Source organism: Tauraco erythrolophus, chromosome 26 (assembly GCF_009769465.1).
Source record: "Tauraco erythrolophus isolate bTauEry1 chromosome 26, bTauEry1.pri, whole genome shotgun sequence".
In the NCBI taxonomy this organism is placed as follows: domain Eukaryota; kingdom Metazoa; phylum Chordata; class Aves; order Musophagiformes; family Musophagidae; genus Tauraco; species Tauraco erythrolophus.
Window position 1 is genome coordinate 3,103,405 of NC_141490.1, and position 25,395 is coordinate 3,128,799.

At 45.0% G+C, this 25,395-nt stretch overlaps 2 protein-coding genes across 3 annotated transcripts; both read left to right on the plus strand.

The window, feature by feature from the left end:
* The first annotated feature begins 4,403 nt into the window (after nt 1-4,403).
* POU2F3 (POU class 2 homeobox 3) lies at nt 4,404-15,998 on the plus strand. Of its 2 annotated transcripts, XM_086626966.1 has the most exons (11): nt 4,404-4,509; nt 5,805-5,830; nt 6,061-6,163; nt 9,266-9,348; nt 9,489-9,671; nt 10,055-10,196; nt 11,106-11,242; nt 12,480-12,641; nt 14,237-14,303; nt 14,882-15,014; nt 15,959-15,998. In XM_086626966.1, exons 1-11 carry the CDS (start codon nt 4,479-4,481, stop codon nt 15,996-15,998), a joined length of 1,107 nt encoding a protein of 368 aa, XP_086483092.1. In that variant the 5' UTR covers nt 4,404-4,478. The 2 variants fall into 2 exon arrangements, with proteins under 2 accessions (XP_086483092.1, XP_009979683.2); XM_009981381.2 differs by lacking the exon at nt 5,805-5,830 and having other exon boundaries at nt 4,404-4,505.
* Nucleotides 15,999-23,748: 7,750 nt separating this feature from the next.
* Nucleotides 23,749-25,155, plus strand: LOC104373522 (TLC domain-containing protein 5). Its single transcript, XM_009979438.1, has 2 exons — nt 23,749-23,944; nt 24,617-25,155. Exons 1-2 carry the CDS (start codon nt 23,749-23,751, stop codon nt 25,153-25,155), a joined length of 735 nt encoding a protein of 244 aa, XP_009977740.1.
* Nucleotides 25,156-25,395: the final 240 nt, after the last annotated feature.

The following is a 25,395-nucleotide window of genomic DNA, read 5'->3' on the forward strand; positions in this document are numbered from 1 at the left end:
AGACAGCCCTGTTGTATTGAATAGCGCTTTGGGAGTGATTCAGCCCTGGAAGAACCATGCCGTACATTCTCAGCGAGGGGCAATTGGAATTGGTGCAGATCCTCTTACGCCTTACATGTGCACCTGATACTTCTTCTATCAAATAGTCTTACCACTCTGCAATGGAGAGAGGCAGGGATGTGAGTAAGTCAAACTCTTAAATAGTTGTGAGTTGCTGACTATGAGATAAGCCAGATACGAAGGCAGATAAACATCTGTTTCAAAGAGGTTACCGTCTAAATAGAAACTGCACAAGAAATGTGATTGTCTTCTGTCTTTAATGACTGCTGTTCCTGCCTAATAACTGATACGGCGGAAGGCTGGCATGGCTTTAACAGCCTCGCTCTGGCAGAGTACAAGGATCTCGTACACAGATCTGGGGAAAGCATCTGAGGCTCTGGATGCTGAATCAGTCAGTGGGTCCCACCTTTGTGAAGAGGATGACAGAGCGTTGCTTACGTTACATCAGAAGTGCTCATCAAGAAGAAGTGGCTTGGGGCTGCATTCGGGCCATCTATTTTGGCGTCTAATGGACAAGGAAGACCAATTCACATTACCAATGAGCAGTGACCCTAAGATGGGGTTAGACAAGGAGAGCTGCAGGCAGAGTCCTGCCCAACCAATGGGATCCGACCGTCAGTCCATTGCACCAAATGTGGGTTGGTCAGTTTGTCAGAAGAGTATGGCCTTCCATATGGTGAAATCACAGCTGCTAAGGTGAATCTTTCCAACTTCCTCATATAAGGCTGGCTTTTTACAGCTTTGCAATATGTCTGCAGGATGTTTTCATGAGCCAAACGTTTGCCAAAAGTTCACAGATCAGTTACAAAACAGATGTACTTTTTTTTTTTTTTTCCTCCCGTCTTCCTACTGGTAAGGAAGAGTTTGTGCAGTAATTGCAGGCAGGTTGGGAGATGTTTTCTTCATAATTCTCCTTCTTATGAAATGTTTATGAAACACCTTCCACAAATCGGTTACGCAAGCAAGCTGAAGAGCTTTGATCATTTTCCATCGCCCTCAATATGTTTCTTAGTTTGTTTTGCTTTTTGTTTTTGTTTTTAGGCCAGAGATAGGTAAGAAACAATCCATCCTTGGCCAGCCCCAGCAGATGTGCTAGCCAACTAAGGAAAGGACTCTCTTTCCATCCAGTCACCCTTCCTGTGTTTTTCACTCTGATTGCTTGGGGGCAGCTGACCCTATTTTAAGGCTGTGAAAACATCCACTTGAGATTTGCAAGTGCGATTCCTTCCAGCCAGGAGAAGGCCAAGGCAGCTCCATGTACTGGTGCCGCCACCTGCCGTCACCTCGCTGGGAGGAGCTTAGGTTTGCTCCCAGTGACGACTTCTTTCCCATTCCCCGTCTGTCCTGATTGTCGTGGGAAACCGTGGTCTTGAGGATCCACAGTGGGGACTGGTCCTGGGTTTCACAAAACCACTGTTGCTCACTTGCCGTGTTTTAGCTGGGTTCTCATTGAGAACCTGCACGAGGTGATTCTGTGACCATTTCAACCTTTTTAAGTTCCTTAAAGAAAACTTCTCATATTTGCAGTAAATTCTAGCAAATATGAGTTGGATGCACTGGGAAAGGAGAAGGCAACTCCTCCCCTTGATTTATTAATTTGAAATTTACATTATTTTAAGGGAGTCTTATGATATTGAGTGGCCTCGCCCACAACGTGTGTGGTTTTTTGGGGTTTTTGGTTTTGGTTTTTTTAATGTATAGTTGGTAATACTGCCGGTTTGGCCAGGGAAAAAATGAAGGTGCAGGATTTGCATAAACCATCCCAAAAGTTTTGGATATACCCTGAACTCTTGCTAATGAACAATTAGCCAGCTGCAGGCCTGTTGGGGAGAGGAAGAGGAGGTAGAGGTAAATTTGAGCCTAAACCCAATGAAAATAGGTGCAGGGGAGAAGGATTTGTCAAGAACACTCAGGTTCCCGCCCACTGCGCAGGAGGGAGCAGAGAATTCCAGGGACGGGGGAAGGAGCAGTGGGAGATGTTGTTGTTTTCAAATCTGGAACCGGTCCTTTGCCAAACCCACCTCCCGTTCTCATATTGTGCGATGCCGGGATGCAGCTACACACCCCTTTCACCCTGGAATGCTTCCAAATCATTCCGCTTGGCAGCTGTAAAAATTGATTTCAGTTTGGAAATGGCTTGTGCTTCTTCAACACTCCACTCCTATTGGGATCGTAACTTAGGCGGAATCAAGAGCCTCATTCTCTAAGACGCATATAACTTTTCTCTTTGGGACTGTTCAGACGTGGATGACTGCATTGTGTGAGGCATACACACATGAATTGCAAGCAGGGGTAATTCATTTTCTTTTTATTCTTATTTTTACTTTTTGGCTCCGATGACACTTTTTTTTAATGCCCCCTCAGAAAGAAAAACATGCATAAAACTGTTTGCCTGCAGTGACTGCATGGCTCAGGGATAACGGTGCACTCTCCTGAGCCTTTTGGCTAACATTTAATAACTTAGACACTATCCGCATTGATAGTGATCAAGAAGATCTTTGCCATCTGATTTTTTCCGCCCGGCTAAGAGGGATGATCATGCCAACCTGAAAGGTAGGAAAGAACTGGAATTCACAGCATGTATGACTCTTGTTGCAAGGAGCTAGTATTATTGCACAATTAGTTTCGGCAGTGTCCAGAGCTATAGTTTAATGAAAGGAGATGGTGTAATTCTCTGCCCTCTGCATAGCACCTTCCAAAATGCAGAGATTAACGTTACAAGGCCGGCTCCCTGCACGGCAGCTCTGAGCCTGTTGGGATCACATTTTCTCCTTTGCTCTTACGGAGATTTTGTGTGTTTGTTTGCTTTAGTCAAATTGAAATAAAACCTTCCTCAACCAAAAATACTCGGTTGGGCCATTAGTTTTGAAAGCTGAATTTCTTACCCCCCTCTGCTGGTAGGAGGCTGTAGGACCTAAAGGCCACATCAGCACTGCAAAACCCTGGCAAACGCAACCCCGCTTGACTTCTGGGGGAAATTGGGCTCGAGAGTACTTGATGGGAGAAGGTGAGGTTCAGCTCTAGTAGTAAGAGTGAATCTGCAATGCTGAGCCCATGGACAGGGTTTTCAAGCCCTGTCCTTTCTGGTGTCTTCCTCATTCTTCCAGTTTGTAGAAACTGGAGCCTGTTCTTGCATTGGAAAGGCTTAGATGAGGAATGGGACTGATGATGTGAGCATTGTTGCAGCCACTCTCAGACTCAGGAAAAACTTGAACCTAAGTTTGGAAATTTTTTGCATAGATTTTTACTTAGAGAAAACGCGTTATAAAAGCTCTGTATGACTTTTCTGTCTCCTGTGTGTGGCATCTGCACATAGACACTCCTCAGAGAGCTTTCAGGAATTAACCTAAAAAAAACTTCTAAAATTTCCCCAACCAGATTCCCCTCTCTTCTGTCCCAGTCACCTTTCCCAAAGGATTTTGGCTAGTACAAAGTGATGTAACAGGTTTTTGTTTGCTGTTTTAAATGTAGTAGCAATGTTAGAAATTAACATGGAGACTATGGAATAAACCAGACACAAGGATTCATTCTGGACCCTGAGTAAATTCTTCTCTTAAGAACATGGACTCAGAAATCATGATTTTTTTCCTAAAGAGGAGTCTTTCTTCAACATAAAAGGAGGACAAAATGACCACTGGACAAAGGGCTGTCACCTGTGAAAAAGTGCAGGTCTTTTTCCACAGCTTATTCTAAGGAAGCAGATTTTTCCTTGCCAGACCAGTACGATTTCTTGTTGCTTTCTGGTAGAAGCTGAGCAAAAATGTTTGGTGCCTGGGGTGCTGCATTTTCAAGTCTGGAAGATTATGCTGCTTTTTGTGGTCTTTTACTTCGTGACCTTTCCTTTCCCATCCCCTTGTGCTCTTCTCCGCCACCTGGAGAACAAAAATGAGAGGCCATCTATAGCCAACCCCACCATCAGGTTGCAAGTTGTGATCTATAGAGGAGAATTGCTTCGTGTCTTCCTTGTAACTCCACAAAATGCCTCAGTGTTTTGTCCGAGGAAAGCACTCACGTGCCTTAAACTTTGCTAAGTCACTGGAACTTAGTTACTTTCCTAAAGTATTTTAATTAATTTGCTTTAATTGACCAAACTGCAAGCCTCCCTTGACTTGGCAGAGCAGGAAAACTATGTCCATGTTATAAACTGGAGAGCAGAAGTGGGGAATGACCATGCCTTTCTGCAAAGCCAGAGATGTAAGCAGTGAGTTCTGACCTCTAACTTTTCTCTGACAGAAGCCATTCCCGATCCCTTCCAGCCTCTCAGGCTCCTGGCCACCCCACACCTCCTGCATCCCCTTGTCTCTGCTCCGTAATGCTGCAATTACTTTGCTCTTTTTCAGATTAAAACCGAAGACCTCAGCGACTCCTTGCAATCTGCAATCCCTCCTAGGTCAGGTCACCTTGTGCAGGGATCATCAATGATGCCTGGAAGCCAAATCGCGGGGGTAAGTGACTTTGCTGCTTCAGGGATGTGGGAGACTGAAACGGCAGTGGTCTGTGAACCTCCAGAGAAGAGGCAGGTTTTGAGAAACTTGCCAAATTACCTATTCCTATTTACAGCGGCAAAAGGAGACTTGAGTACATGATGGACACTAAATTGGGAAAGTGAATCTGTGTTGGCAAAAGTCAGCTTCCTCCTCAGCCTCTTTCTTTTCTGCAGAAAGTTTTACGTGTTCAAAGGTAGACTGGATACGTACTTGGAAGAGATTTCCTTTGAGGGTTTACTAGGCAGACAAACCACATTGTGCCTGGGAAATCCCTTGAATTGAAAATAATGGGAGGCTGAGACAACACCCAGGGGAAGTGTTAGATGTGCTTGACCTGGTCTTCCTCTTTCATGAATGTCTGCTTAATGCCATTGTTGGAGATAGGATTCTAGGCTAGATTAACTCTTGATCTGAGCCAGTATAGCCATCCTTGAATATATCGGTTCAAATTCACTAGAGAAGAAATTTATTCCTTGAGGGATTTTTTTTTTCTTTAAGATTAAAAATTGGAGTTTGGCACTTAACTCTTGTTAAATTCTAGTAGGAGTTAGATGCCAGAAGGCCACAGAGCTGCTCGGTGGCCTCTTCCCTCATTCTTTTGCGGGGTATTCGGATCCCTTAAGCAATTCAGGGACTGTTCAATTTCCTGAAAATTTCAAAACAGTTCTTGAGAAGCTCAAAGAGCTCATCTTATTGAGTAATGAGTTCCTATAAAAAGGTACCTTAAAGAGAGTTGGTCTTACTGGGGCTTTTTTTTTTTTTTTTGGTGTCTATCCCAAGCAAAAGCAAACTCTTATCCCCTAATCCCAACAGAAGACCTGAGGCTGGGACCCCAGTAATGCGAAAGAGCATTGGGATGTAATCCTCATTTCTCAGCACCTGTTGCCTGCTCTGCTCAATGCAGAGTGGGGAATTCCTGGCAAAGAACAGGAAATATTTTTGGATCTGGTGGCTGTGTCCATTGCAATGCATTTGCTGTCGGTGTGAAGAATCTGCTGGGCATTTCTTCTTTCCTGTCTCAGCACACAGGTGGCTGGGAAATCAGCCTTCTGTGGAAAGTAGGCTCTCTGCATTCATGAGGTGAGACAGTCAGCTGTGCTTTCCTGTGTAATTTTAGGGAGTTCACTCTCAGAAAATATGTTATCTGGATGAAACTGAAATTGAAAAGGTTTCACCATTACTTCTAACAACCCAGTTTTGATTGCCAGTGCCTCAAAAACATCATTTTCAAGAACTAACTTTTTCAGATATAGGTAGACAGCTCTCCATGTGAATGTCTGTGTGCACAGTTCTTCTCATACAGCTGAAAACTTCAGATCCTGGAGCACCTCTGGATCTGTGGCTCTCCAGTGCATGAATTACACAAATGTGGCGTGTTGGCAGTTAAACGAGAAGTGTGAACTGGGTTGAGAACAGTATAAAAGAGCAGGGAGCAGAGTAGCTGTATAGGAGAGGTGACGCTGTGTGAAAAGCGTCTCTGAGTTTTGTCATTCCCTTTTTGCTTTTCCCATAGGATATGAGCTCTCTTCACACCCTGCAGCAGCTTGTATTGCTTCCCGGTCACATGCAGTCAGTTCCTCAGTTTCTTCTGTCTCAGTCTCAGGCCGGGCAACAAGGTAAGAGGAATAAAAGCTGAAAGGGGCATTGTTCCAAGCAGATACGGAGCCAGGAAAAACCTCCCCTCTCCTGACTCTTGCCCTAATCCGGTCTGTCACGTTTTCCCAGCATGATGGTGTCTGTCCCCCTGCTACGCCACCAGGTGCCTTCTCCTCTGCACTTCCCGCTGTGCCGGTTCCCGCAGCTGGATGTTCCCGGGAAGGGCCCGATTCCGGAACCGCTCCCGGCCCCGCGCCGAGCGCGCCACCTTGGGGCCGGGAGCCGGGACAGCGCCGGGGCGCCCAGCAGGGATCCTGCTCCTCGGGAAGGAGCTCTCCGCTCCTTCCAGAAAACTGATGAGGAGTTGAGTGATTCTCTCTCGGTACCTTAGAGGGAGAGTAAATCCAGGGAAGAGCTGAGCGGCTCTGGCGGAAGGACGGTGCTGGCGCTAGAACAAACAGGTCCAACCTAGCCAGGAGCGACTGGGGGATGAGAGCCGAGAGGTTTGCAGTTGCCGGTGGTTGTTCCCAAATCTTGCTCCAAGCCGTGGGGCAGGAGAGGACAGGAGGTCTAACGACTTCTGAAACAGTGTAATCAGCTTTGCGAAAGGGATGAAAGGACTGAGGACTGAACTCGGTGCTTGAGAAAGTCCCTGTGCTTCTGTTTTTACTGCCGATATTTTTTTATGGCATTTCTCCAACGACAGGGATACAGGCATGCCGTTGATGAAGTTTCATGCTGTGTGTGGACAGACAAACCACAACCTGACAGATGCAAAGGGATTTTGGTCCTTTGCTCACGTTCTTGATTGACTTCCGAATGAATGAAAATTCAGAATTAAAACCTTAAAATCTCTGCAGCTTGAATACAATGATGCACATGCTTCAAAACAAAACTAACATGGTATATTATAGGCAAGTGGGAAACCTACTTCTCATTGACAGTATGTAAGATCTTCTCTCTGACAAATGAGGCTGAATGATGCATAAAGAAGCTACTTGGTGTATATTTAACAATAATCTAGAATTTAGTTTGTTTAAAATGCCAGGGTCAAGATAATCTATTGCTTACTGCCTGCTTTTATTAGTGCATAATAGGAAACACATTACGCTGGAAAACAGAACTTGATTCCCTTTATAGAGTTAGTTTCTTCTGCTAAGTGACTTCCTTTGGCAGCTATGACGCCTCCAACAAATGGTCACTTGTTTGGCCATGACCCCTTTTGGTTCCAGACTTAATAAAGCCTGGATATTCTGGCCAGTAGCTGGCAGTTTGTACAAGAGCACTTCCATTTAAATAGATGATTCTCAAATTTTAATGACCCTTTACCATGTGCATGCACAGCCACGGGGAGCAAAAGCAAAGGCACAAGTTGGTTTTGTGGAATTAGTTGCTTGGTACAGATACAGATGGAGTGTTTCTCATACCAAAGAGATGCATGAAATATTCCTGGTTGCCCCTCGGGCTACCATGGGAACACCCTCAATGTTCCCTGAGTTCTGACTGATGGGTACATCCGTTCATGGATTTCACGGCCAAAGGGAGTTGGCTGTGGGCTTAACCTTCCTAAGAGGACATAGATTTTGGTTTGGGTTTCGTGTTTTAAAGCTGTTTTTAAGCCAGATAACTTCCCAGATCTGTTTCATTATGCTCTGATCTGATTCATTGCGCAGTCCTTCAAACAGCTAATGGGTTGAGAGCTCTGTGCCGTAAAGGTGGGAACAAGCAGCCAAGTAGATGCTGAGAATACTGTCAGCCAAAATATTGCTGCTGAAGTCTTAATCTTACGAAAACACAGCCTCAGTCTCATCAGCTGTCAAACCGGTGATTCCTGAATCCAGTCCATAATTTTCATTTCAGCTAGAGCTTAGCTTTCGCAAAGGTGTTCAATCATGATTTTTAAAGACTCCAAATGACAGAGCATCCGCCATGTCCCTAGGCAAGCCATTCCAGTGATTAATTACCTTCACTGTTAAAAATGTGCACCTCATTACCAGCCTGCATTTGAAATTCAAAGGTGTTCCAGCATTAGAGAAGGTTTATTGAAGCACCAATCTAAATAAATAAATGGGATCCTGCACATTCAGATCTAAATTAAAAAAAGATAAGACAGAAAGGGAGAGAGAGGGGAGTGAATGATTCTGAAGATTATATTTTTTCCTTTTTTTTTTTTTTTTTTAGTAGAAGTCATAAATTACTATACTTTGCCCTATAACTGTCACTTACCATCAATAGAATATATTGACTGTTTCTAGAAAGGTTATAAATCCTGACTAAATTTTACAGCCTTCACTCACAACAGACTTGAAGAACCCAATTAAATATCTAGGGAACTACACTACTTTGGTCCCTGCTTAATCCTTTAGGACGTTCCCTGTAAGAGATACAGGCTTGTACTTGGCAGTTTGTCAACTAAACAATTATGCACTCTCAATAAACACTAGGTTTTGTTAATTTTATAGATTTCCTTTCTGTTTTCCTTTCATCGTTTTGTGTTGGTTTATATATTTCAAAAGTAATTCAATTTATTTGAAATACGGTAGAGTAGAAAGGAAAGGGTCAGATGGCTTCAAAATGACACTTCAAAATGAAATCTATAGTAGAAAGCAGAGTGGGTAGGTTGATGAGGCTAACTGTAGGATCAGGATTTTTTTAACAAGATCAAGTGGCTGAAAGTTGGAGTCAGAAAAGATTCTATTGGAAATAAAATGCACATTTTTTAAATAGCTACAATGATTAAACACTGGAAGAGATCACCAATGAGGATGTAGTAAATTCTCTGCTGCTTGGCATTTAGTATCAAAGTTACATGTCCATGTAAAATGTCTATGCCCTAGTTCAACCTCAGGTTAATGAGCCACATGAAGGGATCAGCGTGTGAGATATTTTACCTATGTCGTTATTGTGATAATCCCTTTCAGGCTAAAAAGCTGTGAAAAGACCCTTTCCTTTCTCATAGTCCAACTCGGAGCTGTCCACGTTTGTAATGGCCGAAATTCTCATCTTTTGGTGTTGATGTTTTCAGAGCTTCGTGAGCCTTCCCTGTCTGTGCATAGTGATGTAGCTGCCTAGGTGCTGATGAAGGAGCTGATCTGATCAGATGTATCTCTTTCTCTCCTCAGCTTTGCAGCCAAACATCCTCTCCTTCCCTCAGCAACAGGGCAGCCTTCTCCTCTCCCAGCCGGGACCCAGCCTGGCATCACAGGTAATTTGCCTCAACATATAGTCCCACCCTGAGAAGCCCCCATCTACAAAAAGAGCTCCTTCATTCAGGGCAAATGGCAGAGAAAATTCTGTGCTTTTTTATTGTTGTGACTCTATGCATCTCTTTCATTGTTTTAACAGGCTGTGGGCCGTTCTGGACTCCCTGGGTCATCAGTTGAACCCCACCTGGACGTACCCCAGCATTTGCAAGTGGCAAAGCACCTAACTCCATCAGGAGCGTCTGAGGAGCCCAGTGACCTGGAGGAGCTGGAAAAGTTTGCTAAGACTTTCAAACAAAGGCGAATCAAACTGGGGTTCACACAGGTGAGCAGCCTCATCGGTGGGAAGGGTGGTGTCACTTGTGATGTGGACGTGTTGGGCTGGGGGAGTTGGTGGCAGAGGTGTGAATGGAAGAAGGACTGGATTAAATACAGTTTGGCTTTCTTTGTTCACTTCCAAACACATGAAGAGACAAACCCTTCCTAATACTTCATTACCATGACCTCATTATCTGCAGCTTCTTCGATACACAGAGGCTCAGGGGTGTGGGGCAGATACTAGTGGGAAAAGAATTCACTTTCTTTGGAAGGCAGCTCATGGAAACAAGGCTGAACCTATTCTGGAAGCAAGCTGAGAGGTGGTCTGACAGCAGGAAGCTGCGAGGGTGTTTTCTGAGCTCATGTTATGGTTTGGATCTTCTCTGGCAGGGTGACGTTGGACTTGCCATGGGGAAGCTCTATGGCAATGATTTCAGCCAGACCACCATTTCCCGCTTTGAGGCTCTCAACCTGAGCTTTAAGAATATGTGCAAGCTCAAACCGCTGCTGGAGAAGTGGCTGAGTGATGCAGGTAGGTGATGTTACGTGCAGAAACACCACCAGTCTTGGCCAGCACGTGAGAGGATCGATCCAGGACCCTCCAATAAAAGCCAGGAAAATCGGAGCTGGAGCTAAGACCTCTCAGACCTGTGACTGGGCTGGTAGCAGACTGCTTTCCTCTGTGGATCACACAGCAGGTTGTGTAGCAGCCTAAACATCAAACCACATCTGTCCTTTCACTCTGACAATATGGGATTCGTGTTGCAATTGGTGTCTGGAGCAGTCCTTTCCTGCATCATCTCTCTTTTTTTTTTTTTTTTTTTTGCATGGCCTGGGGCAAATCACTGGGCTAGTCTTTTCAGTCCCTCCCTGTGCAAACTGGAAAGAGTAGGAAGGGACTCTGAAAGTGCTCAGAGATCAGCCCATTGGCAGTAATTAAAAAGGAAGATATCACTGCAAGGCGAATCCCCAGTGGGAGCAGGATTGGGCTGGTGTCCTCTGCTGGCTGCAAACCACTGTAGAAGAGGCATTACTTTGACGTGCTTCACCCAGCCCTTCAGGAGTTGCATGTTTGACCAATTTATGTCAGGAGGTGTCTCAGCTACATGAGGCCTGATCCCAGTGGCATAAGTCAACATCTTTAACTGTGTAGAATTAAATCATTGGAAAGTGCGTGGTCCTCATCAGAGCAGGGTGGAAGTCAAGCTGGAAAAAGGAAAAATAGTGTGTTGATTAAAATTTTAGCACTACTTTGTTTCTTTATTTGGACAAGATCATTGATGGATTTGGGATTGCTGGAGCAATTTTAATAATCATCAGAGGAAGGATCCACAATGTAGGAACATTTTACTTATTTTAGGAGGTGCCATAGCTCCTAGAAAGGATCAAGGAATGAAAATAACTCTTCCTGAATATCTGTTTCCCTTCCCTCTTTCCCCAGAATCTGCTCCTTTGGATTCTTCCGTGAGCACTCCCAATTCCTACCCCTCAGTGAATGAGATGTTTGGACGGAAAAGAAAGAAGCGAACCAGCATTGAGACCAACATTCGCTCCACGCTGGAGAAAAGATTTCAAGACGTGAGGGGAAAATCTTTCAATGTGTTGTGAACTCTCTCTGAGTTTGGCATTGACTAGGTCAGAGTAGCACTGAATCCTCCAAAAGAGACATCTTTTTTTGGGTTGTTTTGATAACAGGTTAGAAAATGCTTGAAGGGATTAACAGGAAAAGTGTCAAAACCAAAGAAATTATTTCCTTGGCAAACGTTTTAGAGGAGTTAGTTTCATCCCCATACCTCCCCACTACCTTCTACTGATCAGTGCCTTTGTCGAAGCTGCACCCACCTCCTCTCTTTGGAAGTTGTGGACGTGTGTCACGGGAACTGTGGCCATGGTGCAGCACAGAAACTGATGCCTAATTAGGCAGGTCTTGTCAGACCACAGAACTGATTGCTCCACATATTGCTACTGAATCATGTCAGAAGCGAAGCCTTTTACTTTTCAAGTGTCAAGATTTTCAAGAAAAATCACTACAGAGTGCAAACAGAGCTTTAAATCAGTAGGACTAAATTGTCCTTGAAAATTTTTTCATTGAAACAGTTTTTGACCAGCCCTCATTTTTTCTTGGTTTCTACCTCATATCTGATCATATCAAAATTTCCTCCTAAGACTGTTAATGAGAACAAAAGACAATCATTGTCAAATTATTATGGGCACCTCACTTTTCACTAGTATGAGGCATTCTTTGTAATGGGAAAACTGTCTTGACATCTCCATGCTAGGTATTTTTGACCAAAACCCATAGAGCTAAATGCTGTCAAATGCACCAGAAAATGAGTGAGTCAGAAGAAAGAATAGGTACTATTATTTCCCTTTATAAATGAGGGAAGGAGGAAGAAAGAGAAGAAGTGGCTTTTCCGAGATGGTGCAGGTAGGCGTACAAACAGCATTCACAGCTCCTGTGTCCTGTGTAGTGACAAAAAGACCACCGGTCATTAGCTTCCCTCCAAGCAATGATTTAGGGTGCTGTTAAGAGCAAATAGCATGGTGCTTTATGCAATGACAAGGCCAGGTCCTGTGACTCATTGCCCACTGATTCCATGAGACTTGATGTTGAATCAAAGGCACTTTCTGGTTCACAGAACATAATCTCTCACCCAAATATTTACCCTTTGTCTTCGAAGCAAATTTTTTCCCATCACCTGTTTATGCCCAACCGCACACTTGCCCTCTGCTTTTCCATCAGCAGAAGCATACATTGATGCTGTAAATTACAGCTCTTTGGGGCTTTCTTTAACCTCCTGCTCTTTCTTAGCAGAATCCCAAGCCCAGTTCAGAGGAGATATCCTTGATAGCAGAGCAGCTCTCCATGGAGAAGGAGGTGGTTCGGGTCTGGTTCTGCAACCGACGCCAGAAGGAAAAACGGATCAGCTGCCCAATGCCATCCCCCATTAAATCACCTATCTACAATTCTAGACTGGTGAGAGACTTTGGATTAAGGAGTTCTGCATGCCATCCCACACAAGAAGGGAAAAGGGTGGGGGGATACAGCAGGGTTTGCTGGAAAAGGAAATGGGATAGGACATTTCCTTGTACACCCAATCCCACTCCACAGTCCAGTTGGTGACTACACCTGCAGATGTGTGCAGAGGCAGTTGGGCTAGCCACAGATCAGACGTATACTCAACAGCCCAACTTGAATGAAATCTCATGCTCTCATCTACAAAACATTTTTTTGATTTCTATTAGTGCAAACAACAGAAAGAAAATATGTTTCCTAGAAGATACAGGTCAGTTTATTGTAGGATAATTTATCCAAATGGGGGTGCTATCCCCAAAATTTTCACCCTAAGATTGGTAAATAAAAGCTTTTCAGAGTTAATGGAAGAGGAATCAACATTCCATGGAATGAGAATTACATCCACCCCGGTCAATTTAGTTGTTAACTCTGAAACCTAATGGTAACCATTTACATATCAGTTTGTTGTTTTACATCTGTGCAGGAAGGCAGAATGCACTTCAGTAGTGCTAGCTGTCCTTCTTTTGTCGTACATTCACGTTTTAGCAAGCCTCTTTTCATTGGCAGGAAGGGATGAGGAAAAGAGATACTGTCGTGAGAGTTGGTGAAAGCAGGTTCTTGTAATCTGCAGTCAGTGGCTACTGTGGATAACAAGCTACTATTGCCTTTCTGCTAGTTAATAGTTGTTTCCACATATAAAAGTGGCAGGAACCTCCCTACAGCGTTGTTAGTGCTGGAACAAATGTGAGTGGGAGGCAGAGTACATATTCACAAGCAATGTTTTATCTTCAAATCTTCTGGGTTTTTGAATTATCCATCAGAAGGCAGGAAAACATTAGAAGAGGTTTGGTCACTTTTTGCACAACACATTGGTCTACAGTCACAAACACAACATGCTGCTTGCAAGCCATGAATTTTTAAAGTGGTAGCTTTGGTGAATACTTTTCCTGTGAACGCGTTGTACAAAGTATGCCTTTGCTCATCAGTCGTTCTGAGCAACATGTGGCCTGTAGTTAAAGTATCACAGTTGAACAACACATGCCCCAGGCTTGCTCTGATTGCAGCCACCAAATCACTAATTGTCACCTGAGAATTCTCACCCATCAAGGACTCTGTAAAGGAGAAGGGATTATTTGTGCCCAAGACCAGAGTGAGCTGGGAAGTTTCTGACTAGGAACATCCAGTCTGAAACATCCAAAGGGCAGTGGCTCCTATGAATGGGATCTCAGGACTTCCAGAAAGTTTGGCTTGCATCTGATAATTTCAGGCTTTTCCATAGCTGATCCATAAATTTAAACCTGTGTAGAGAGTGTCAGGTGTATGTAATACTCCTTCTGATTTCTTTGTATGGCCCTGGATATGAGAATGGTGCCTCTACACTAGAGTATGTATAGCAATATATGATGCATATATCAAATGTAGATGTAGCCTCAGATGCAGATAAGAAGTCTGCCTGGGAACCAGCACACTCTACAGGGAATGTGAAAGGAGTAGCATTTTGTGATCTATACCCTCACAGTGCCAAGTGCTTACTGTTTGCTTCTGTTTCTCTCTAGGTCTCTACCTCAGGGTCCTTGGGGCCCCTCTCCGTCAATCCAGTGCATAGCACCATGCCTGGGACTGGTAAGCCTTGAGAAACTTGCCTCACTCACCATTCCTTCCCTCCTTCCTCTGCTCTTGCTTTCTCGATACTTGGTTTCTAGGTCACGCTTGCAGGCCACTCTTAACAAGACCCTTGGGTTTGGCCAGGGAAAGTATCCCCACATAACTAGTGCAGAAGGGACAAGAACAGCAGAGTCTTTTCTCTTGGCTGGAACAAAGATATGGAAAGCTTCCTGGGCATGGTAACATTCTCAGGATAATCCTAGGCAAATTTTACTGGGGTGTTTAGGTTTGGGAGCCAGGCACACCTAGAAGCCAAACAAGAGGAGTGCTTGGGGGTAGGTTACTGTGTTTCTTCAGCAGGACATTTTCAGATCTCCTTTGAGAAGTGTGATTCACACAAATAGAAGACAAGCTATACACGAAAGCAGTCCTGGAGACTCCCACAGTCTCTGTGGCTGGGGTACAGATTCTGCCTTGTAGGGCAAACAGTCAGATAAACAACAGGATGGGTACCAGATGGTGGAAGTGTTCAAGCTTGGTCTGTCCCTGGCAGGAAAAGGAGATCCCAGCCTTATTCTGCTTTCTCTGCTACACAGTAACATCATCGTGTTCCCCAGGGAACTCCAGCAGGCCCTCATCCCCTGGCAGTGCACTCCATGCCAGCAGCCCCGGCACAGCTCAGAGCAACTCCAAAGCTGCAATGAACTCGTCCGGTTTCAACTCTTCAGGGTAAGGCAGCGGGAACCCACAGCTTGCTCCTTGGCAAGGGCATCGGAGGGTTTGGGAGAAAAGCGGTGGGACCTTAGAGAAGAACGTGCAAGCCCTTAGAGACTCCAGCAATTTGGAGCTACTTGGTGGCACGTTCTTACATGAAGCTTCATGCCTAACGTGAAGCTTCTTGGGAGATGGTTGTTTTTCTGATTGAATGCAAATAGTAAATCAGGTTTTGCCTGAAAAACTGTGCTGGTTAAAAAAAAAAAAGTTAAAAAAACCCACAAACAATCAAAAACTTGAATAGAAACACTGGCCATAAGGACTGTCCTAAACTAACTCCTTGTGTGGAGGAAGCAAAGGAAAGCTTATTTTGCTGTTTGTGCTTGGATAACCCCCTCCACAGCCAGTTTTCTCTCCTGCAGTGCCTCCCAGAGAGCTCTGCTGCAGAGGAACTATTCCACAGCGGCAGATGAAACAAGAACAAAGATTTTTCCTCTGCCCTGCCTTTAGATTCTACAAAAGCATTAAGCCGCACAGACAGGCTCAGAGCCCTTCTGGTTATTTCACTGAACATGCCTCTACCACAGTCTTTGCTGCTCAGGCCTCTGCACTTGTAGTTTCTGCTACGTCGCATCAAGGATGCTGCGTTAGTAGGAAGGCAGCAGAGGGCGTTTCCCATAGCTGCTGGGCTTTGAGTCATGGATCATCCTGTGCCACAAATCAGACCTCCTCTTATGCGGAGGAAGTCCAACAGCCTGGTAGTACGTAAAATCACGAGCACAATGGAAGATGTTGCTTAGAAAGACAGGGGTTTTGCTGAGCTTCCTATAGGAGCAAAGGATCATTTGCTGGCTGCCAAGTTGAAGTGAGGTTATGAATAGAATAATAATGATTTTTATTTCAAGGGAAACCGTCAACAACATGGCAATTGTAGCTCTTATTCCCTGTGTTGCAAACAGATCTTGGTACCGATGGAATCAACCTACCTACCTCCACTGAGATGACTCCTCCATCATGTGTAAAAGGAGCTCTGACTTCTAGCTATGGACCAACTTCTCTAGGAACAATGCTTGGGACAACATCTGGCGTTCCAGTGCCTTCAAAATGCTGCCAAATGAAGGTCTTGTTTAAGGGAACCCATAGCAGCAGAACTCTCCAGGGACTCAAACTGCAGCTGACCTTCCCCAAGGATTCTCAATGCCAACAGTGACATTATAATACTCTTCCAGGCATTCACTTCAAGAATGAGCCCTTGCTTAGCACTATTAGCATGAAACACTGCCCTCTGCTTGCAAATCTCTGCATTCACACTGGATTGCCTGGCAATCTCTAATCTGGAAGGATTTCTATGTCGGGACCCTCTTTTCCCCTCACTCATTTCAGAGCTTCCCATAAGAAGGGTCTATCATGCTGTTACTATCACGCACACATACCATAAACCCCCAAACTGAGCCGAGGTTACCCAGTTCATTTCACCAGAGACCTGTGTCTAGATGTGAGCCTTGGTTTTCAGTAGATTTCCAAGGTCAATAGCACTGTGCTTTCTCCAACACCAAACTTGCTTTGCTTTGAGCCATTCTGCTCTGTTTCTAAAGGTGCTTTTTTTTCTTTTTTCTTTTTTTTTTTTTAATTATTTTAGAGCCTTCTTATTTTATCCTTTTAAAAAAATTGTTGTCTTTTGCAAAATTTGTGTCCAGGTCTTGTTATTGTTCACAGCTGGCCTCATTGCCTCACTGGAGAACGTCACTGTTTGAAAACCTTGGGTGAACTTCTGACTCTGTCGAACACAAAAGCCATTTGTGTTGATTTGATGGGACAAGGAGTAGTCTTGACCTTCCTCTTTTCCTTTTATTTATCCATTGGGATTTATCTGATACCAAATGAAAACAACCTCTCTGGAGTAGGGGTGCGCATGCATTCCGGTCTTTCCTGAGTTGTAAGTAACGTAGCTTGCCTGTTCTCTGCAGCATGCTCTTCTGTTCCAGGGAGGACAAGTGGTATTGCTCAGGTGTGAACCTTGTGGTTTGTGTGTGCAAGTGTTTCTTAATTTCATGAGATGCCAAAGTGCAGGAAACTTCAACTTTCACAGCATATCACCAGGGAAATTGTTATTACTTTGCAACTCTCCACTGGAAAAGAGGTAGTATTTAATTTTGTTAAAGTAGACTTGAGTAACACAAATTCCTGGTCAGGTCATCGATGGGTACAAGTAATTAATTCAGTGGAACTACAGTAAATGAGTATTTGGTTCACAGATTGTAAATAGATATTTTTGAGTAGGAGTCTTTTTTTCTCATGTTTTTTTTTTATTAGGTAAATGTGATTTTTTTTTTTTTTTAGGTAAAAACTATCTTTTGTCAGTTTTGGGGGGGAAAAAAAAAGATCCTTTTTTTCTTATCCTACTTATCCAGTCCTGTGTGATGAATTATTGCTATGGGGAGTCTGTGGACCTTAAGAGTTTCTCAGCTACCTTCACACAAAGTATTGAACCCTACATGCACATTGTATATAGAACTGCATTTGTTGCTTTGAGTGAGCTTTTGTTATAGAAGCAGACACTGATGATAGTAATGAGAGGGGACTGAAACAGATGCTGTAACATTTCTTGAAAGATGGAAATTAAGAAAAATACTACTTTCTTTAAAATACTTACTTAAAACAATTTTTTTCAAAATGGTCTAACACAAAAGGGAGGAACAGTATTTGTTTCCTGGATTCCCCACCACCACGCTCTAACTGAAACACTTTCATCATATCTTTTTTTCAGTGGAAATATTAAATGAAACTTTCTTTTTTTCCAAGAAAATCTGTTGTGATTTAAAAAACATTTTATGTTGGGAAAGCAAGAAATGTAGATGAGAAGTATTAATCGAACCCTCCCAATTGCTATGGCCCTTTCTGGCATTAATTAAATTTTCTTACATACTTGAAGGGTTGATTTCAATCCTTGTTCTCTATTGCTTTCCAGCCATATTTAGAGATGTGAAATGAATTATTTGAATATAATTATTCTAAAGCTAAGCTGTGACAGGTTTGGTACAGCTGCATAGGTAGGTTTTCTTGGCAGATTTCTTAAGGTTCCCATTATTGTCTCTAACAGGGACTTCCCTGCAAGAACTGTCTTCTACAGCTAGAGTGACAGGAATTAAACATGATAGCTTTTTTTGTCGTGTCCCTTAATCACAGGATTCTTGAGGAAAACACAAACTCTCCAGCCAAGAGAATGGTACTACAACAGTATTTTAAAACAACCGTGCTACGACAACTGCATTTAAACTCAGCTAGTTGCTTGCTGGGTCAGCTGCAGGGATGGATCACGCCAACATGCTCTCCCTGCCATGTGCCTCCACGGGATGGCTTATAATGGTGGGCTCTCAAAATGAGCTGAAGGAAGCTCTGCAGGCACGGAGCAGTACCTGCTCAGCTCCCCTCCAGCACTGGCTCTGTCCTGCTGGAAAAGCCTGCATGATCACTGCTGAAGGCTAGTAGTGGAAGATCTCTAGAAACTAACACACTCACGTATACACAACCAGGGACTGGTAACAGTTTTTATTTGCATGCAAGATCTTCGTTTACTGGATAGAGATTTGGGGTTGGTACTGTATTTAAGCATTTTGACTGATTCATTTTCATTAATTTCATGTAAGCAGCTGAGTTAAACTGGCTGGGAGGCTGGTGAGGTGAGACTAAGGGATTGTACTAAAACGGTGGGGTAGGAGAAACAGGAATGAACAAATCAGCAGAAATTTGTTTTGCTTTTTTAACTAAAACGTGCCAGTGTTTTGTTGGAAAGAAACCTTTCCAGAGTTGTGTTTCTCTCTTATCTGGCCTAAAAGATTAGAAAAAAAAGCGTATTTTTACATGAAAATTTAAATTCCCTCACAGTTTTAAAAAAAATCCACTCAGAAAACAAATCATTGACCTGTACTTATGTGCAGATAGTGAGTGTGGGAGAGAATTCTCCTCTCCTGTCTCTGACTGGGGTGGCATAAACCCCACGGCATGCTAAGATGATGCATTGACGACTTGATCACACCCGCCATGGCTGAACCCTGTCGGGTGCGGGTGCGTTGCTATGGGCTTGTGCCCGTGGAGGAGAGATGCTGCAAGTCCTAAGGGAGAGGTGCAGGTGATAACTGGCAAATTCATAACCCCTCCCTCAAGGAGCCGCCTTTGCTCTCAAGCCATTCACTGAAACACCTCGCTCCAGCTCCTGCGAGCGCTGGCCAACACGATGGGAGGATGGAGGATGAAACAATCTTCTTTTTGTGACAGCCTGAGTAGTGATTTGCATGTGACTGTTCACGGAGTGTTCTGCAACCCTATGAATAAAGCCAGCGGGATTTGGATTTGGACCAAGCAACAGCCCTGGCCAGGAATGAAAAAGAGGGGTGGCTGCCTGTCGTGTAATTATAAAACCCCTTAAGAAGCTTCCAGTTTTTTAGCAATAATTTTACGATCTTTATTCAAAGCCAGTTCCCTAAGAAAAAGATGTTCAAGTGGCATGAAGGGATCTTGCTCCAGCCTCTCCCTCCTAAAATACAGACCTTCTTAAAATTAATACTCAACAGAAGCAAGTACATCACAGGATGTCATGCAGCTAAGACAATGACACTCTCTCTCTTTCACATTTTAAAAAAAAAATTTTGGCTATTATGGATATTTAAATTTTAGCAGACAGGAAGAACAAGTTTAAACCACTGATCTGTACCTTTGAGACACCCTGTCTTATTTTACTTCCTGTGTGACCTTGGACAATTGACTTAATCTCCATTAGATGACAGTGACGATAATCCTTCCCTTCTCTCAGTCCTCAACTTGTGCTAAACAGCATAGTTCACAAATTATGAACACTACAGCTGATTCTGCTGCCAGCCATCTGTGCTAGTTTTGGCTGTGGTAGAGTTAATTTTCTTCATGGTAGCTAGTATGGGGCTGTGTGGTGCTTAATTGCCAGCGGGGGTTAAACCTCGACACCATCATAGAAGACATTTATTATACTGACCTTTAGCAAAGCTCTAATTTCTAGCTTATTTCTATTGTGAAAAATCTTAAGTTATTTCTAGATTGTAAGTAATTATTTAGAAGCGCAGAAGTGACCATTCTAATCACCTTCATAACCCTAGCCTGCAAATTTTTACCCAGTAATTCCTGCATTAATCCTATACCTAGTAGCTGAGCTGTAACTTGGCTGCTGATTTCAGAGTCAGTAGACAGTCTAAACACTTGGGTAAAGGCTTCCAGAGGTTTGTGAGCTTCTTTGTCAAAAGAGACCAAAAATAAAGTTGTGAAAGGCAACTGTTTACAATAATATATTTAAAAGTTACTGTACATGCATATGTTCTTATAGTCTAGAGAAGATACATTAAGATCAAAACATGGCTCTTAACTGACAAGGATTATTCAATTTTATTTTCAGAATATCCTCTAAGTAATTTGCTCCCACAAAAGCAGCACTGCATAAATTTTGGACTATTATTTCTGAAAGCTGGGAGGGAAATTACAAATGTATTAAATGCTGAATAACGGTATCGGCACATTAGTATTGCAGCTAAGATCAAAGCCAAGCTGTGCCAGGTGTTGTGCAAACACATCAGGAGAGTTTATCTCCACTGAAAAGTTTATAAACATAATAACAACTCCCTCAGCTTTATTGATAAACTGGTCCTGAATAGGAAAACAAACACTGGCAGCTTGTTTGTTTCACAAAAAGCTATGGTTGGAAAGGAAAAGGTCTTCATTCCCTTGTCTCCTAGGAATACTTCCAGTCTCACAGGAGCATCTAGGGATTAAAAATACACAGAGCAGGAAATTCCAGCTTTCCAAGACAGAGTCACCTCCCACAGCCATAGATAAACAATGCAGGGAACAATTGCTCACGAGCAGATGTGCCTCACAGTGCCTATAAGAACTCACATAATCTCCTGAACAACCTGATCTGCTCCCAAAGCAGCCCTTGTGCCTGAACAGTCTCCATGCTCTCTGTCCCTACTCTTCTCTTGGGGAGAAGAGCTCCTCCGCTGTTAGGACTCCAGAGTCAGTGATGTGGCCTCCAGGTGTGAGTGAAGAGCCAGCTGTCAGCAGAGTCCCTGTATAAAAACACCTGTGTGGGTCCCATCCCTATTGCTTGTGAGTATACAGGGTGCAACCCCATTAATCTTTTATTTTTATCTGTGGTCTGGTCATTCACAAGCTCTCTGGAAAAATAAGCCAGATTCCACTCAGCCCCAAAATCATACCAAGGACATGGTCTACCTTTGGCAGTTGTGGTCTGTCTGTAGGTAGACCTCTCTTTCTAGTTCTTGATCTTCTCAGCCAGAGACAACTGGACTGGTATCCTCAGAATATAAAATGGACAAACGCTCCAGACTTTCCTCTCTGCTGACAGACTCTGGAGCGCATATAGGAGATGCACTCCTAATTAGTGACTGACATCAAGGGTGACTTCTCCACTTAACTGCTGTAGCAATTGCAGACCCCTAAGTGAGCGTGCAGACCAGGTTAGGAGGCCCGGTACCTGTTACATCCATGATACATCCATGATGTTTAGCAGTGCGCAAGTTCAAGCAAAACTGGGAGGGGCTGGAAAAATAACAATTTGCTGTTGGTATTTGATTTCTTTTATTGTTCATTCCCCTTTCTTTCCTCCTCTGCTTTCCACCTGTGAGGGGAGTGAGTGCAAGCTGGGAGAACAGGGCTCTGTTCCTTGCCCTTCCCAGTTTTTCCTGTGGCCTGAAGGGAGACTTTCCGCATTTCTAAGTGTCCAAACAATCCCATCAAGTGCCCTCATAATTCCTGATGCTCACAGCCTAGGGACTTACAGTCCTGATAGAATTAACATAGGTCCTAACACTCCAATACAAGTCCTTCAGTAACTGACCTTAAACTCAGGCTCACCTTTAAAGATGCCAGCGGGGACTAGTGCCCAAGCTGCAGTGGCACCTCCTTTCTCTGTGCTGGGGAGCCCCTGCCTGCACAGCCTGTGGGCTTGCTTCACAGTGAAGGCCAAAATGCTGGCAAAGAAGAGAAAAATTGGAAAGTTTCAGTTCAAATATAAGAGCAACGTATAATCTACAATCCAAATAGAAGCATATTTTAATGTGTTACCAGTTTTTAGAACACAGAGAAACATCCTATGGAGCGCAACACACAACAGACCTAAGTGATCATAGATGAGGCCTCTCATGCTCTGAGTGATTGGTTTCACTCCAGCGCAGAGCTCTTTGGCTGTAGGGAAGGTTTGGGTTGTCTGGGACACACAATCTCCTTTAGACAGATTTTAAGGTAAACTGAATAAACAGAAATTACACGGCACTGACACAGAGTTCACTGTCAGGGCTTGGAGGAACCACAGCCCTCTCCTGGTTACTCACTCCTGCCTCTGCCCAGCCCTGGTGCCGGGCCCCAGCTCAGCTCCTCACTCACTCATCCTGTTCTGCACGTTCCGCGTCACATCTCCCTGTGCATCCCACGCCACTCCCCAGCTCCGGACCCAAGGGGTCCCAAATTGTCTCAGCCCCCCTCCTGGCAGTCAGCCCAGGACAACACAAAGGTGGGCACCATAAGCCCATTCACCTGGCCTCCGTTTTCAAAACCAGGTACCAAACTTGAAAGAGGACTCCAGACCACTTTTTTTTAAAAAAAACAACAATAAAAGGATGAAAGCACCTCCCCTCTTGCCTGATCTAGCTTTATTCTCCTTCATTCTCCTTCATCAGAGAGAAAAACATCCAGCCAAATTAAAGTCTGGGGGACCCTATGGGACTCTTGCAGCGGGGGAGGCTGAGGCTGGATGGAGGTACCAGCCTGGCTGACGCGCTCCAAACGCCTGTCCTTATTTCTCCGACACTGCTGCCCCTTCCCCGCACCGTCCCCCGGCAGCACGGCCCTCTCCCTGCCCCGGGGCACGCAGTTCTGCTGCTCGGATCCCTTTTAGCCTCGGGGGTAGGTGAGCGGGGCAGAGCAAATGGCGATGGGGAGCGGAGGGGCAGGAGGTGTCCAGCGGCGGCTCGGAGCACCCCCGGGCAGGAGGAAGCATCCTCCGGCGGCGCGGAGAGCTGCGGCGAAACACCTCCCCGGCGGGAACGGCCGGGGGGGCCAGGGGCGGGGGCGGGACGGGACGGGACGGAAGGGAAGGAAAGGAAAGGGAAAGGGGAGGGACGAGAAGATAAAAGCCTCTCGGTGCGCGCCGGCGCCACTTGTCTTCCCGGGCGGTTCCGGAGCCCGCAGCCCGGCGGCAGGTCCCGGGCGCGCAGAACCGGAGAGGGGCAGCGGCGAGCCCGGGGTAAGGGGCGGGCAGGGGGCTGCTGGGTATCCCTGGGCAAGCGCCGCCCTGGGGCGCCGGCTGTGCCCCCAGCCCCGTGCAGTGCTGGGGAAGAAGGTCTGCCTCCCCGCCCCGGGCACTGCCGCTCCGTCGGGAGTTGGTGGGGAGGGCTGAGCCGCTGTGGCTCGAGAAGTGCTGGGATCTTGGTTTTCCCCAGACGCATTAGGGGCTTGCAGGGAAATGGTGCTAGAGAGAGCCTGGAGAGAGCACCGTGCTCGTGGGAAGGGTACAAGGCGTGTTTAGGTGGGGTTGTTTGATTTGTTCGGTTTGTTTTGCTCGCGTGTGTTTTGGTGTTGGTTGCTTTTTTTTTCCCTCTGAGGTTTCCGTGAATGGGCTGGCGTGGGTGCTGAGGCAGATGGTTTGGCTGAGCACCCCTTGCTGAGAGGGCTGTTGTGCTCATAACGTCCTTGCTCTACGTTCAGCAGGATGGTTTCCGTCGTTCTCGAGGTGACCTGCAGCCTCGTTGCCTGGCTGTTTCTGTACACTTGCTTCTGCTACTGGAACAAGCACCGTTCCTATGAGTGGAGCTGTCGCTTGGTGACTCTGCTACATGGGGTGATTGTCACCTGCCTCTCGGGTTACGTTGGTCTCTTGGATGGCCCCTGGCCTCTGACCCATGCAGGTATGTTTTGAGTCTTACCTTGACACACGTCCGTGTCACGTAGTGTGAACACCTCTGGTTCTGTCACAGGTGGGGAGGGGGCCTGATTGCTTTTGCTGTCTGTTCTCTTATGCATGCGGTTTTGGGGCATGTTTAGGGCAGGATTTTAACTCGCCTACTTCTTCGCCAGCCCTTACCACTTCTTATTGTTAACATTTTTTAATTATTATTTATTTTATCCATGTACCTATTGAAAGCTTTCAGTTGGCAGCTGGAGTTTACTCCATTAGATGTAGCAATTTGTTGATAATAGACTAAGTGCTGTTCACATCTTTAAGGGTGTAGTAACCCTTGGCATTTGGCTATGGGGTTTTGTTGGCTGTTTTCTGTCATTAAATCTCAAATAGCTCTGCTGATGAGGATCATACTTTCCATCCCTGCTTTCTAAAAGCATGGAGAGAAAAAGAGAAACAGAAGCGTGGCAGGATGGGATAGGCTGCCTGGGTCTGCTGAGCAGGCTGAAGTGTGAAGGGAGAGCAGAACCAGATGTCCATGCTTCCAGCCTGGCACTTGGCCCGTAGGGTAAGGCCAGAAACTAAGGAGGAGAGAGGCATGCTCACAACCTGTGTTGCTCCATATTGTAGAATAATGTCTTAAATAAGACCGCAGGCTTATGTATGTCTTTCATTTCAGGTTCACCAAACACATCTCTTCAGATCCATGTGCTGTCCCTGACCTTGGGTTACTTTATCTTTGACCTGGGCTGGTGCCTGTATTTCCAGACAGAGGGGGACCTAATGCTGTTGCATCACACGCTGAGCATCTGTGGCATGATCATGGTGCTGGGGCTCGGGAAGTCTGCTACAGAAGTCAATGCTGTTGTGTTCGTTAGCGAGATCACCAACCCACTGCTCCAGACCCGCTGGTTTTTGCGGGAAATGGGATGTTACCACACATTCCTGGGAGAGGTGGTGGATTTCTTCTTTGTGTTCCTCTTTCTGGTGCTGCGAATCGGGGGAGGAGCTCTGATCATGTACGCCATGGTGACATCCCCAGATCCAAGCTGGCTCCTCAAGGCTGGAGGCCTGGCCATGTACGTTGTATCTTTAGGGTTCATGGTTGAAATCTGCCACTTTGTCAGGAGGAAAATGTTGAAAAAATACCGTTCCTGGACAAGCCTGAGGACCATGAATGCACCTGTGAAAACTAATGGGCACTTGAAAACTCATTAACCGGTTATGGGTGACAATCCCTTGGGCTAGGGTCCTGGCACCTGAAGCCTATTCTGTGAAAAGAACCAAAAAGTGATGCGGAACTGACTTTCTGGCACCTGTCTGCTACCCCTGGAGGAGATGGATCAGCACTAGGAACACGGGAAAGCTGACGGAAGAAGGGTTTGAGCGGAAATCTGAAGAACCTGGCATGTCTACTAAACTCTGATTCCCTGACTTCTCCAGCAATGGTACAGTCTC

Bases quoted from the DNA above. Each gene is read 5' to 3' on its own strand.
- LOC104373522 (XM_009979438.1), top strand. From the start codon at position 23,749: ATGGTTTCCGTCGTTCTCGAGGTGACCTGCAGCCTCGTTGCCTGGCTG. The intron at 23,945-24,616 runs GTATGTTTTGAG...CTTTCATTTCAG, and splicing joins CTGGCCTCTGACCCATGCAG to GTTCACCAAACACATCTCTT.
- POU2F3 (XM_086626966.1), top strand. From the start codon at position 4,479: ATGATGCCTGGAAGCCAAATCGCGGGGGTAA. The intron at 5,831-6,060 runs GCACAGTTCTTC...CTTTTCCCATAG, and splicing joins CTCCATGTGAATGTCTGTGT to GATATGAGCTCTCTTCACAC. The intron at 9,672-10,054 runs GTGAGCAGCCTC...CTTCTCTGGCAG, and splicing joins TCAAACTGGGGTTCACACAG to GGTGACGTTGGACTTGCCAT.